The 12,862-nt window shown below is 46.3% G+C and overlaps 1 protein-coding gene across 1 annotated transcript in view; it reads right to left on the reverse strand.

Annotated features, from left to right (window-relative positions):
* The window catches only part of LGR6 (leucine-rich repeat containing G protein-coupled receptor 6), a 147,547-nt gene that overhangs the window by 14,079 nt on the left and 120,606 nt on the right, over window positions 1-12,862 (reverse strand). Inside the window, 6 exon segments of the mRNA XM_006834223.1 lie at window positions 778-843; window positions 2,164-2,235; window positions 3,399-3,467; window positions 4,736-4,807; window positions 4,972-5,043; window positions 6,658-6,726. Of these exon segments, the coding sequence (XP_006834286.1) occupies window positions 778-843; window positions 2,164-2,235; window positions 3,399-3,467; window positions 4,736-4,807; window positions 4,972-5,043; window positions 6,658-6,726 (420 nt within the window).

Below are 12,862 nucleotides of genomic sequence, written 5' to 3' on the forward strand. Positions count from 1 at the left end.
TTGTGAGGGTTGGAAATGTAAAGGTAGATGTTTTATAGCAAGGAGGGAAGTGATTAACTTTTCAGTCTAGGAGCAGAGGTCCCTAGGACCATCAAGGGAGAAGAGAAGAGAGCAGGACCCTACCCAGAGAAGCAGTGATGCCTGAGATGGAGGCAAAGACAATGACGTGGAGCGGTGGAGCAGCTGGGGACTTTAGATCCTGGGAGGGAGAGGGGCTGTGTGCTGAAGACCGGGAGGGTGTGGGGGGCAGACTTGCAGAGTATACTCTTTGGTTGGTTGATGATGCATGGAGGGGATTGTAACCATGGCAGTGAAATGATATAGGATAGAATGAATGTAAAACTAATGTTCCCCCATGTAAACTATCACATAATTCACAATAAAACATTAAAAAAATATATAAATTCATTAAAAAAAATATAGGGCCCCTCCAGAGCCTTCTCCTGTCCGATCCACCTGTGACCAATCCAGCAGCAGAGTCCTGGTGTGACCCTGTCCATTCACGGTCCCTAATCCTTAACTGTATTTCTAGTTGCCATTGACACCCAAGGAATGACCATGGGGTTTCCTTGGGGCAATGGCTCCTGAATCTGTCCTCCGCCAGGAATCCTAAAGGCCTTGACCTGGTCTCTGCTCAGCTGCCAGCCCCAAGCCCTGAGCTGGCCAATCTCAGTGCAGAAAGGGAGGGCAGAGTGTGCTTTGGTCCTTGCTGACCTCCCCTCAGACCTGCCTAGCCTGGCTTGTAGGGCTTTGCCGCTCCTCGGCCCCAAGACTCACATTTCCTCCAACTTCTGACATCGGTGTAGGCTGGGCAGCTCCTCAATTTGATTATGAGACAGTTCCCTGGGGAGAGTGAAAGACCAGGGTTGGGGTGAGGCGTGACTATGGGAGGGCTAGGGGAAGGGTGCAGAAAGTAGCTGGCTTCTCTAGGGCCTGTGGCACCAGCTCTCCTCTCAAGCAGCTGAAGATCCCAGGGTTCTGGAGCGACATGGTTAACACACCTAACATGAGTTTTTGCTATTAGACTTCTCTGTGTTTCCCCTGCTAAACCCTACTCCTTGCTGCAGGGCCTGCATGGCAGGCTTCCAGTTGGATTATCTCATCCCTATGAAGTGCTGATGGCCCCTGGAAGGGTCTTGGGGGAAGGGGAGAAGATGGGCATGGAGATGAAGACCGAGACAGTGAATGGGGATACAGGGGTACTGAAGGACAGCACAGTGAGCACAGGCAGGCCTCACTGACCAAGCTGATCAATGCCAACCCATGTGGACACCTATAATCATCCTGTATGGAGTTGGCAGGGAAGCTCAGAGCTGGGGACCCTGAGAAATCATCTGGCCCAATCCTTCATTTAATAGATGAGGAGCCCAGAGCCCAAAGACAGGGCAGGACTGTCCTAGGACCCACAGGCTGCGTCTGGAGCCCAGTCTACTGCTCTTTCCATGTGCTGTGTGTCTGTCCACCCACCTTAGGCTGTTTATGATCTCTGGTGAAGGGTTTCAGATTCAAATCAGAGTCAAGGGAGAAACAAAAGCTCCCTTTGACTACATAAGGTCACTTAAGTACCTCCGTGGTCCCAGAAGGTATTCATTTTCTTGTATAAACAGAGTTGTTGTTGTTAAGTGCTGTCGAGTCGATTCCGACCCAAAGTGACGCTGTATAGGGTTTCCAAGGAGCAACTGGTGAATTATTGAGCACCTATGGTGTGCACTGTGGGATAATGCACTGGACTGCAAGGTTGGTTTGAACTTCAAGGTCAGCAGTTCAAATTCACCAGCCACTCCTCGAAACCCTATACAGGGTTGCCGTAAGTCGGAAGTGACTCAACTGCACTTAACAACATCAACTAATCAAGTGTTTAGTGCTTTACATAAATTATTTACAATTCTCACAAATGTATACACATTTTACAGATGAAGAAATTGAACCTTGGAGACATTAAAGAGTAAGCCGAAAGTCATACAGCCAGTAACAATTGAGCCTCAACCCCAAAGATCTTTTGACCCTGAACACGAGGGGACAGCCCTGAACCTCTCAGGTTCTCAGCCTGCTCTCTGGGCTGAGAAGGGAACAGTGGGACAGAAGCAGGAGAGGTCCTTGTGCGGCCATGGGGGTGGGGGCAGGCACAGTGCCAGGACTGGAGAATGCTTGGGGGCCACTCACAGGACTCGGAGCCTGGGCAGCTGTTGGCACATCCCTGGTGGGAGCAGCCGGATGCCTGCGCGGGTCAGGGTCCTGCAAGGAGAACAGAGACAGAGCTGGCACCAGGCCCAGGGCCCCACCATCCCCAGTCACCCCTCTCCAACTTTGGTGGGCCTGACACTGATGTGGGGGGACAGAGCTGACAAAAGAGAGACGTGGTGGGACACACAGAGCTGCAAGCAGAGAAAGAAGCAGATCCTGGCATCTGAGCTCCTTTGGGACCGGAGGAGGCTGATGGTGGGAAGAAACACAGTCCAGGAGCTCCTAACCACTATCCCACCCCAGTACTGGTCTCCAGTAACACTGGGTCGGCAGGACAGTGACTAGAAACTTCTCAGCCTTGGGGAAGAGAGATAGCCATGTGCAGGAGGTAGAAAGAGAAAACCCAGGGTTGGGCCATGGGAACCAAGCACAGAGTTTGCTCCCTGTGCCTCAGGGGAGGGTGAAGGGATGGGAAAGAAAGGAATGACCAGGGGGCTGTGGGGGCAGGTTGCAGAGCAGGCTTGGCTTAGGGACAGGGTGTCCCAGGAAAGACCCAAGGCCAAGGTCATCCTTGGAGAACTATTACTTCCCTCATGGAAAATTTTCCAGATGCCAGTGAATCTGGGGGAAAGACAATAGAGGCACAGAGCAGAGCTCCCATTGCAGTCCCAGCCATGCCATGAATGAGCTGTGTGACTTGGGGCAGGACAGTTGATTTCCCAACACTCACTCTGGGTGTTTGTCTGATTATTTCATTCACTCTCTGAAAATGTATTGAGTGCCTGTTATGACCTGTCACCCTTCCCCCACCCCTCATACCACGCAACAGGATATAATAGTAGAAAATACGAGAAAGTCTTTGTTGGAACCAAGCTTCAGAAAGGCAAAGGAGATGGTTTCATAGCCCTCCTACCATGGCTTGGGGTTAGGAACTCTGAAGTTGTGCCTGAAAAATCCTAGCATAGTAAGGAGAGGAGGACCAGCCTCCCGACTCCTGTCCCATCTGCTACCCCCTGGACTGTAGGCAATGCCACATAAAGAGTTGGCTCTGGTCCCTACGGGTAGTCAGGTGACCTCTGGGTTAGGCCAGAGCTAGCTACAGGGGCAGTCCAGACAAGAGGAAGCAAAGAAACTGGGCAGCGTTGAGGGGTGGTAGCAGTGGCGGGACACAGCTGGGGTGATAGCTAAGGTGGAGGGAGAGAGTTTTCACTCACAGGATCTCCAGGCTTGTGGTGCCTTTGAGATCTGGGAACTCCTGGACGTCCATGGCACCATTCAGGGATCTGTAAAGAGATGGCAATAGGCTCTGAGGGGGTACGGTTAGAGTGTCTCTATACCTAGGCTCTCAGCCCTCAGTGTTCTCCCTCCCATGGACTTCACCTTTAAGGGAAATGTCATCCTTCTCTCTTTAACTGTCCCCCCTCAACCTGCCCTATGCCACTTAGGTCCTGGAGGGGATTGGGTTTTGCTTAGCAGGGTCCAATCAGTCATTTTCTGAAGCTGACTCAGCCTGCCCTAGCCCAGACAGAGCCTGAGTGACGTCAACATTAGACCTTAGCATGTAAAAAGCACCTGCAAGGAATATGGGAATTGTTTCTGTTGAAAAAGGCAACAATTCATGTGCTTCTAGGTAAGTCCTTGACTACCATGGGTTTGTTTATTAGAGCCTGGGACAGCATCTCCCCTAAATTGTCAGTCTACTAGGGCTTTATCAGAACCTTTCCATTGGTTCTTTGAAATTGCCTTGAAGTGATGACTTTCCTCTCCCCACTCCCTAACCTCCCAATCTCATGGACTCAACACTAGACCTTCAAACAACAGGGGTACAACAAAATGGGTATTGGTAAGAAACAGCTTGGGGGCACAAAATGAGTCCAGAATCTAAAGTAAAAGGTGCTGGGTTCATGCCTTAGTAGGACCTGAGAGTCTCAGGTATGATCTGTAAAATGATCTAATAACACCCAACTCACAGGCTTAGAATGCAGACGAAATGCAGTAACAGATGTTAGAGGGAATTAAGTGTCTTAAAGATGTTAGTTGTGTTACTTGATGCCACAGGCTGCTGAGAGTTATCCCTGGAAGTTTTTTTTTTTTAAGGAAGTAGGACATGAGCTGGAAGTTAAGAGTGTAGGGGTAAAAGATGACCCAGAAGGGGCCCAAAGTCACTGTGTTCCAAAGTCACTGGAAGACCAGCCTTGAGAACACACAGCATTCAGAACCTTATCCCAGTCATTTTTTCTTTTAAAAGGTGTTCATGCAACAGCAACCATCAATAGGACTCAAGAGGCCAAATAAAATTCCTTGACTAAGGAAGAGGGGTTGCCTTCACCCATTAGAGATCTGGGAAGCAGTCACCACTCAGGGAGGTGGAGGAAGGTCATTAAGTCCAGGCAGATCTGGGAACAGGCAGGCCTGAGCTAAGCAGAGCCTACATCCCTGAAGGTCTCTCAGTAGGGGTTTTGCCCTGCAGAAGAGAGTCTGCAGGTAGGAGGCAGCAGGGAGTGAAGAGAGGGAGCGATCCAGGCTGTGGTAGCCCTCAGTGCCAACTTACAGTGTGTGCAGCTTAGGCAGGTACTGGAACGCTGACCTTCCCACAAATTGGATTGGGTTGTCATAAAAGTGGCTGGAAGAAAAAGACCCATAGCTTCATTTCATGCCCCAGTCCTTCTACCCTGGGTCAGGCAGCCCTCTGCTTTCTCCAGATGATGGCACCAAGGAAGGTACACCTCCCACACTCCTGCCTCTGCCCCTCCTGCTCACTGCCAAGAGGCCACAGTAAGTACTCACATCGTCTGCAGCAGAGGGTTTCCCATGAAGGCCTTTTCTGGGATAGCCTTTATGTTGTTGTTATGGAAACCCCTGGAAGATGATACCCAGGAATCAGTAAGGACATGGAGAAAAATGTTGAGAGGGAGAGAGATGGAATTTTTAGATGTATGGAACACAAACATATACATTTCAGACTATATATATATATATATACATACACACACACACACACACACACATATCTTCTTTCTCATGCTAACTCAGTTCTCTGCTCTCTTTCCCCTAATATTTTACCGTTCCCTGCCCCATGACTTTGCACACCCAGGCCCTGTTAATTTCTCAAATCTCATCCTTCTGTCATGTCTAAGCTCAAAGGAAAAATCAGACTTTGGTGACTCATTGGCAATGGAGGACTCCCAGTAGTTCCTCATCAGACCCTTCCCTCCTTGTCTGATCCATACATCTTACATTCACACCTTCAAACTTTGGGTCAAGGCGGAGGAGGTGGCATGGACTGATACTACAGGTCATAGGCAGTAGTTTGGTGAATAAAGAGGCTGTGAGGTTGAACGTTTGGGGCTTGGGTTTACAAACCCTCAGGCCCTCTTTATCTGGTCCCACTCTAGTTATACAGTAGGTCTCCTTCCATTCTCCAAAAACCTCCTCTCCAGTAAGGCTGGTCTTCCTCCTGTTGTCATCCCTCTGACCCCACAACTCCCTTATCTCTCTCCCTACACAGTTCCTTCTGTCTGAAATGTGCCCCTCCATCCTACCACTGTCGTCTGAATACCATCATCCTGTAAAGCTAATCTCAGGAGACATTAGTCCACAATGATTTTTCTATGTTGCTCTGAACTCCCATGATCATTTTAGCTAATACTACATAATTTAGGATCAGGAATTATATATTGCTTCATCCTGTTCTCTGTTTTCTGTATGTTACTTTGTCTCCACAATAAGCCTGAAGGATCCTTGGGGACAGACCCATGTTGATCTTACTCTTCATTTGTCTTTAGCACTAAGCAATGCTGGTTACAGTGTGTGCTCTGCTTGGTGAATGCTTAAAATAATATAATAAGTGGACGTTGTGGACTGCCCAGGTGATGCAAATGGTTAACATGCTTGGCTACCAACCAAAAGGTCCACCCAGAGGTACCATGAAAGAAAGGCCTGGTAATCTACTTCCTTAAAATCAGTCATTGAAAACTCTATGGAGCACAGTTCTACATGCACACATGGAGTCTCCATGAGTCAGAACTGACTTGACAACAACTTGTTTACTGATAGAGAATCAGAGCCAACTTCTGACTTCCCTAACTAGACAAGGTGCTAAGGAGTCACCCTATAAAGCAGCCCCTGCTCCTCTCCTTGTTCTTCTCTGGGCATATCCCAGCCAGCGCAGGGGGCAGTGCCAGGCCCAGACTAATAGGAGGTAGCTTCTGTCTTGCATCTTTAGGGCAGTGCCTTCCCAGGCTGGGGTGGCCTGGGGCCATCTCTGTTGATGACACACCCCTTGGAAATGCTCAATGCCAGGTTAATGAGGCCTGTGACTACTTAGACCTGCACTGGGGGTGGGAAAGGGCCTGCAGCTCTAGCTTTTACAAGGACCTCGAGAAGTAGGGGTGTGAAGGAGACCCTGGGCCAGTTTCAGTCCATATCCCTTGGGAGAAGAGGTTACCCACATAAACCAACAGAGAAGCTTACAGTTCCTGTAGTCTGCCCAGGGTCCGGATGGCTACAGGGAATTCCTGTAGCTCATTATAATTCAGGTCTCTGGAATGGAAAGCAGAACAGTCATTAGAGGGGAGGCTTAGAGGGCATGTCAGGGTCCCCGAGAAACGGAAACTTGGCTCTGGGATTGGCTAGAGAGATGGGTTTTCCAATCCATTGGATCCAGCTGCCAATGTCTGGAAGCACATTTTTAAAATGTTTGTACTCCATTCCACAGATCCTCAGGCTTGGAGTTTTCCAGATAGCAGAGTTGTCTTGAGAGGACTCTCAAGGGTATGTGTGCCTGGAACTGATTCTTCAGAAAAGTCCCATGAACTGAGAGAAATATCTCAAGTCTTTAGTTGGGAAGGGCACAATGGGAGGGTGAGAGGGTCTTGTCCCCAGCATTAGCAATTCCAGAAGGTTTCCCAGGTCTTTACTTTGGCTATCTATCTATCTGCAGCCATACTGTTGTTGTTACTGTTGAGTGCCATTGAGTTGGTTCTGATTCATAGCAACCCTGTATAGGGTTTCCAAGGAGTGGCTGCTGAGCTTGAACCACCAACCTTGTGGTTCAAACCGACTTTGCAGTCCAGCACATTAACCCACAGTGCCATATCAGGACTCCTGTAGTCTTCTAAAAAAAGGGACAGACATTGTTTCTCATCCTTTTAAACTTGGCATGCCAACTGATCTTCACTTTTTTTTTTTTTTTAACCCTTTTCTATATTTTCCAATTCTCTTACAATGAACATATATCTTAAAAAGAATCAAAAAACAATGAAGGTATTTTTACAAAGTGGTAGCAATCCAAATTGGCAAGGACATGAGGAAACAAGCATTATAATAAACTATTAGTGGGAGTTTAAATATGTACAACCTTCTAGAAGTATTTTGGCAATCTCTTTTCAAATTAAAAGATTCCTATCCAGCCACTCCAAATCCAGGAATTTATCCTACAAAAAAATCTACATTCATGTGTAGAGATATTTGTGCACACACGTTCATCACAGTATTTGAGCAACAGGGGCAGAAGGTTGACCCGGAAGTGATCATGGTCTCCCTTCTTTGATCTTCGTAGGAGCTTCCCTGTGTTCCTGTCCTTGGTGGAGAAGATCAGGGTAAACATGGGAGAAACGGAAGAGGACAGAGGGTGATTGTGATTTTCATAAGAGAAGATTTAGAACTGCGTGTGGGAGAATACAAAATACCCCCAAAGTATGGAGTGCCACTGAAAGAGGGGGTACCTGAGATTTGGAGCAAATGGTAAAACATGATTAGAAGGTACAGAAGAAAGTGTTGCTCTGTATTATGGGATTTCCTCTCTGCCACCTTCATAAGAGACTTCAGAAGAGATATTAGCTTTTAAAATTCTGAATGGTGACTTGGTGTTGTAGGCTGTGGTAGATAAGTTAGCCCCATGGGAAATGCTCCTGATGGGATAGGGAGGGGTCTCAGTGTCTCCAGAATGTATTTGCTGGGATACACAGTCCCAGGCTTTGTCAATGGGGAGGGGGTAGGACTCAGATGGTCTCTTGAGCCTCCCAGATGACCCCTGCCATCTTCTCAGCCTCTTAAAGCCACACCCACCCAGACAATTTTCAGAAAGGATGCCGTCCAAGGCCATGGCAGGGGGACCACGTGGAGTCCCATTAATTGCAGAGTAACTTGGCAGGTTTTGTGGGTAAATACCATATTAACACAGAGATAATGACAGGCCCCTCTACATGACAGGTTCATTACACTTAATAGTCCACAGGTAGAGCCAGGAACCCAGCCCAAGAGCCATCAGAGAAGTGGCAAGCGTCTGGCAGCCAGTGAGTTGGATAATTGTCCTTCCTCCTCCCAGCCCCCTGCACTAATTACCTGATTGCCCTCTGACTCCCAGGGTGATCTTGGGCAATTACAGCATAAACCCCCCTCTACTCTGCTGTGTTTATTCTTCAGTGAGTCAGACACCTTTGCACCCAGTGCATCAGACCTGGATTCGCTCACGAAGATGTTCCCCCAGGCTGCGCGAGGGGAAGGATGTGGTCGAGCTGAGGGCAGGATGTGTACAGAGCACTTTCACTGAAACCTAAGGCATGGGAGTTGGAAGCAGGTTCAACCTGTGAGGTTCCTGGAGTTCTACCATGGACTAGAGAAGATGCTAGAAAATCAGGTTGGGACAGCTGAGGATGGAGGCAGTGGGATGAACTAGATAAGACTCTTTTTTGGCTTAAATTGCATGAATGATTTCACCCTCACATCACAATGTCTCAAAATTAGGTGTCCCCTTTTATCTCAGCTCAGTTTATCCAGTAATGCTCCATTGTCATTCAAGAAGAACTAGGTTTTCCATAAGTAACATGGGAGTACCTTCACTACAAAGTCTTAATAGTGCGTTATCTCACATGTAAAGAATTGAATTAATCTGATGCAGAATACATCTGATATCAGAATCTTTGCTGAAGATTCCATTTACCTAGAATGCTCCTCTTCAGATATCTGCATGGCTTTTTTTCTCTACTTCACTCATGTCTCTGTTCTGACCACTTTATTGAAAATGACCCACTCTGTCATTCACTATATCCTTACTCTCTGTGGTAGCTTAAAATAGGCCACAAATCCTTTGCCGCTTTTCTTATTAAGAGGTGGTATCTACCTCTTCGGGGAGCATGGTGACTCTGTAGGATAAGTACTGGACTGCTAACCACAAGGTTGACAGTTTTAGCTCACTGCAGGAGAAAGATGAGGCTTTCTGCTCCCATAAAGATTTACAGAAACCCTCTACCAGCTCACTTTGAGTTGGAACTGATGCTGTGGTAGCACTTAACAACAACATCTACCTCTTCACCCTTTGGGACTGGATTGGCTCTGTGACTGGCTTTGACCAATAGAATGAGTCAGCAGTTACATGTTGAAACCCAGGACCTAGGTCATAAGAGGCTTTGCAGGCTCACACCATCACATAAAGAAGCCCAGGTTATATTACTGGATGAGAAGAACCTTGCAGACAGGCAGTACCAGCAGCCAAGCATCAGCACCAAGGCCCCTTGGACTCTCTAGCCCCAGTTAAGTCTCCAGATGACTGCAACCTCATGAATGAGCCGGGGGGGAGCTCAGCAGAAGAAACACCCAGCTGAGCCACAAAATCACGGGATAAAATAAATTGTTCTTTTAAGTCACTAAATTTGGGGATGACTTGTTGTGTAGTAACAGATAACTGAGATAGCCTCAGTTTCCTTCCCTTCATAAAACTTATTACTACATCACCTATACTTGTTTTTTAGCTACCCATTCAACTAAAAGGAACATTCCTTGAAACTAGAAACGTGATCTGTTTTGTATTCTAAACACTAGAACAGTACCTGGCACAGAGCAAGCAAATACTTTTTGAATGAATAAATGAAAAGGTGTAGATAAACTAATTAATGAAAGACATAGTGGACTCTTAGTGGACTTTACAGTTTTAGAGAAACATCCCTAAGATTTTGAGGCTGGTGTCAAAAAAACATCAAGTTGTCCCTTAGTGACACTGTAAGGGTTCTCCAGGACCACAGGGATTCTGAGATGGACCTCAAGTGATTTTGCTATCATTGATCCCTTATACAGTTCATTGGACCCATGTCAAGGCAGCTAAATAAAGTGGTTTCTGCTCTCTTTGGAAGTGTCTGGTAAGAAGTAGTTTAACAGACAGTGGGAAAACACATGGCAAAAGGCATGAGAACTAGCAGGCTACTTTGTAGAGAAATGTGGGAGAATAACAATTGTACAAACATCAAAAAGAATTCTGCAAATTATATAATGAGGTGACCTGATATTCCCATTTGAATGTGTCTATGGATTCAATGGCTTGAGTAATTGCCAAAGCTCTTCTTCATTTAGTGCTCTGTAGATGTAATCTCTGGCTCTGACTGTCCAAGGAATGTGTCTTTGCAATCTCGCTGCCCCAATTAATTCAATTTAGTGACACGAACCTTTGGTGTCCACCCAACATATACAAAGAACTCTGCTGGGTAAAGTGGAAGTCAGAGATGGTAGATCAGGGGCACTGCATGGAGATATGACATTTGAACCAGATCTTGATGGCAGGATAGGAGTTCGATAAGTAGAAAAGGAAGGGATAGGTGGGTTAAGCAGAGAGAGCATGGTTTGGAGAAAGTATGTGCTTGGAACAGAGCAAGTAGTATAGTTTGATTGGAGCAAAGGGCAATAGTTGAAGGCAAAGCTGGAGGGGTCCCTTCCCTGGACTGCTGCACACCTTCCTAGCTGGTCTCCCTGCCTCCAGGTCAGCCATGTGATAACACTGGCTGAGCACTGATATGTGTCAGGCATTAAATGCTTGCCTGAATGATCTCATCTAATGCTCACAACAGCCTTAAAAGGTAGATCCTCATTTCACATTTATACCCAGTTTGCAGATACCCATTATACAATTACCTATCATACCCATTTTACAGTTGCAGACAGATTAAGTAAGTTGTCCAACACATACGATTAAATGGCTGTGGAAGAGACCACTATCTTTCCACTAAATTTACCTTTTCTATTGTCTACATCTGCACTGTCCCATATGGTGTGGCGCTGTAGAGTAAGCACTAAACTGCTAACTGCAAGGTTGGTGGTTCAAACCCATAGCTGCTCCATGGAAACCCTATACAGGGCCATTATGAATTGGAACCAACTCAACAGCGCTTAACAACAATAGGCACATGTAGTTATTTCAATTAAATACAAGTAAGGAATATTTCAAATTCAACTCTCAGTTTCAGTAGCTTTGCCCAACAACAGCAACATGGTGGCTAGTGGCTACCATATTGGAAACACGAATTTATAATATTTCTATCTGGTAGTGTAGTGGTTACAAATCGGGCTGCGAGCAGCAAGGTCAGAAGTTCGAAACTACCAGCAATTCCGCGGGAGAAAGAAGAGGCAGTCTGTTCCCGTAATGATTTACAGCCTCGGAAACCCTGTGTAGGGTCGCTATGAGTCGGAACCGACTCCAAGGCACAAAACAACAAGAACATCATTACAGAAGTTCTATCAGACAGCATTAGCCCATAGTAATAGGAGCGTAGCTGAAATGTAGCTACAGTATACAAGTCGTTCTCAACCACCTTGCAGTAGGAGGGGCCACAGGGCTAGATTCTCTCCATGAAATGTGGACAGAAGTGGTACAGGCCACTTCAAGTCCTGGACTTATAAAACAGCCAGTCTTTCTCCTCCATGGCCTTTCTCCTACCAACTAGATGCAAATGACAATGAGGTCCTGGAGATGGCAGGATTCCAAAAAGCTAGTTCCTGAATCACCAAATGGAGAAGGGCCACCCGTCAAGAAGAAACACCCTCTTTGGTCTGTGTTACATGATCCGGAAATAAACTTCTATTATGTTTGAGCCATTATACATGTTTTGGTTTATTTGTTACAGCAATTTAGCCTACCTTAACTAATTCAGTGTTACAGTCAAGATTTGAACCTTAGTAGTTTGAGACTGGAGCCCATACTACTACACATCTGCCAGAAAGATCTTTTCAAAATGCAAAGCTGACCCTGTCACTCTTCTACATTAAAAAAAAAAAAAAATCTGAAAAGGCTTCCTCATTACTCACAGAACAAAGTTCAAATTCCTTAATGGGCTCTAATGTCTTAACTAATCTTTCAGCTTCGTCTTCCGTTTCAACCCTCCATGTATTTTCACACCCTCCTGTGTTTACTTGTGTCACTGCTAACCTCAGCCTGGAATGCCCTTTCCCCACATCCTCAGCTGTTGAAATCCTAGTCATCCTTTGAAGTCTAGTGCAAATATACCTTTCTCCATGCATCCAATGCCATCCCTGCAGTCTCTTGGGACTTTTCTGATATTTTCTCAGATAATAATGATGATGTTGGTGGCAATGATAGTAATAGTAATTACCATGTATGGAGCCTTGGTGGCAAAATGGTTAAACACTCAGTTGCTAAGTGAAAAGTTGGTGGTTCGAACCCACCAGAGGATCCATAGGAGAAAAGACCTGGTGATCTGTTCCTATAAAGATTATAGTCTAGCAAACCCTTTCTAAGCAGTTCAACTTTATCACAGGGGGTCACAGCGAGTCAGAATTGATTTGACCACACCTAACAGCAACCTTGCTTGCTGAAAGTGAAGAGGACTTAAAACATTTACTGATGAAGATCAAAGAGCACAGCCTTCAGTATGGATTGCATCTCAATGTAAAG

This window comes from Chrysochloris asiatica, unplaced genomic scaffold (assembly GCF_000296735.1).
Source record: "Chrysochloris asiatica unplaced genomic scaffold, ChrAsi1.0 scaffold00009, whole genome shotgun sequence".
NCBI lineage: Eukaryota > Metazoa > Chordata > Mammalia > Afrosoricida > Chrysochloridae > Chrysochloris > Chrysochloris asiatica.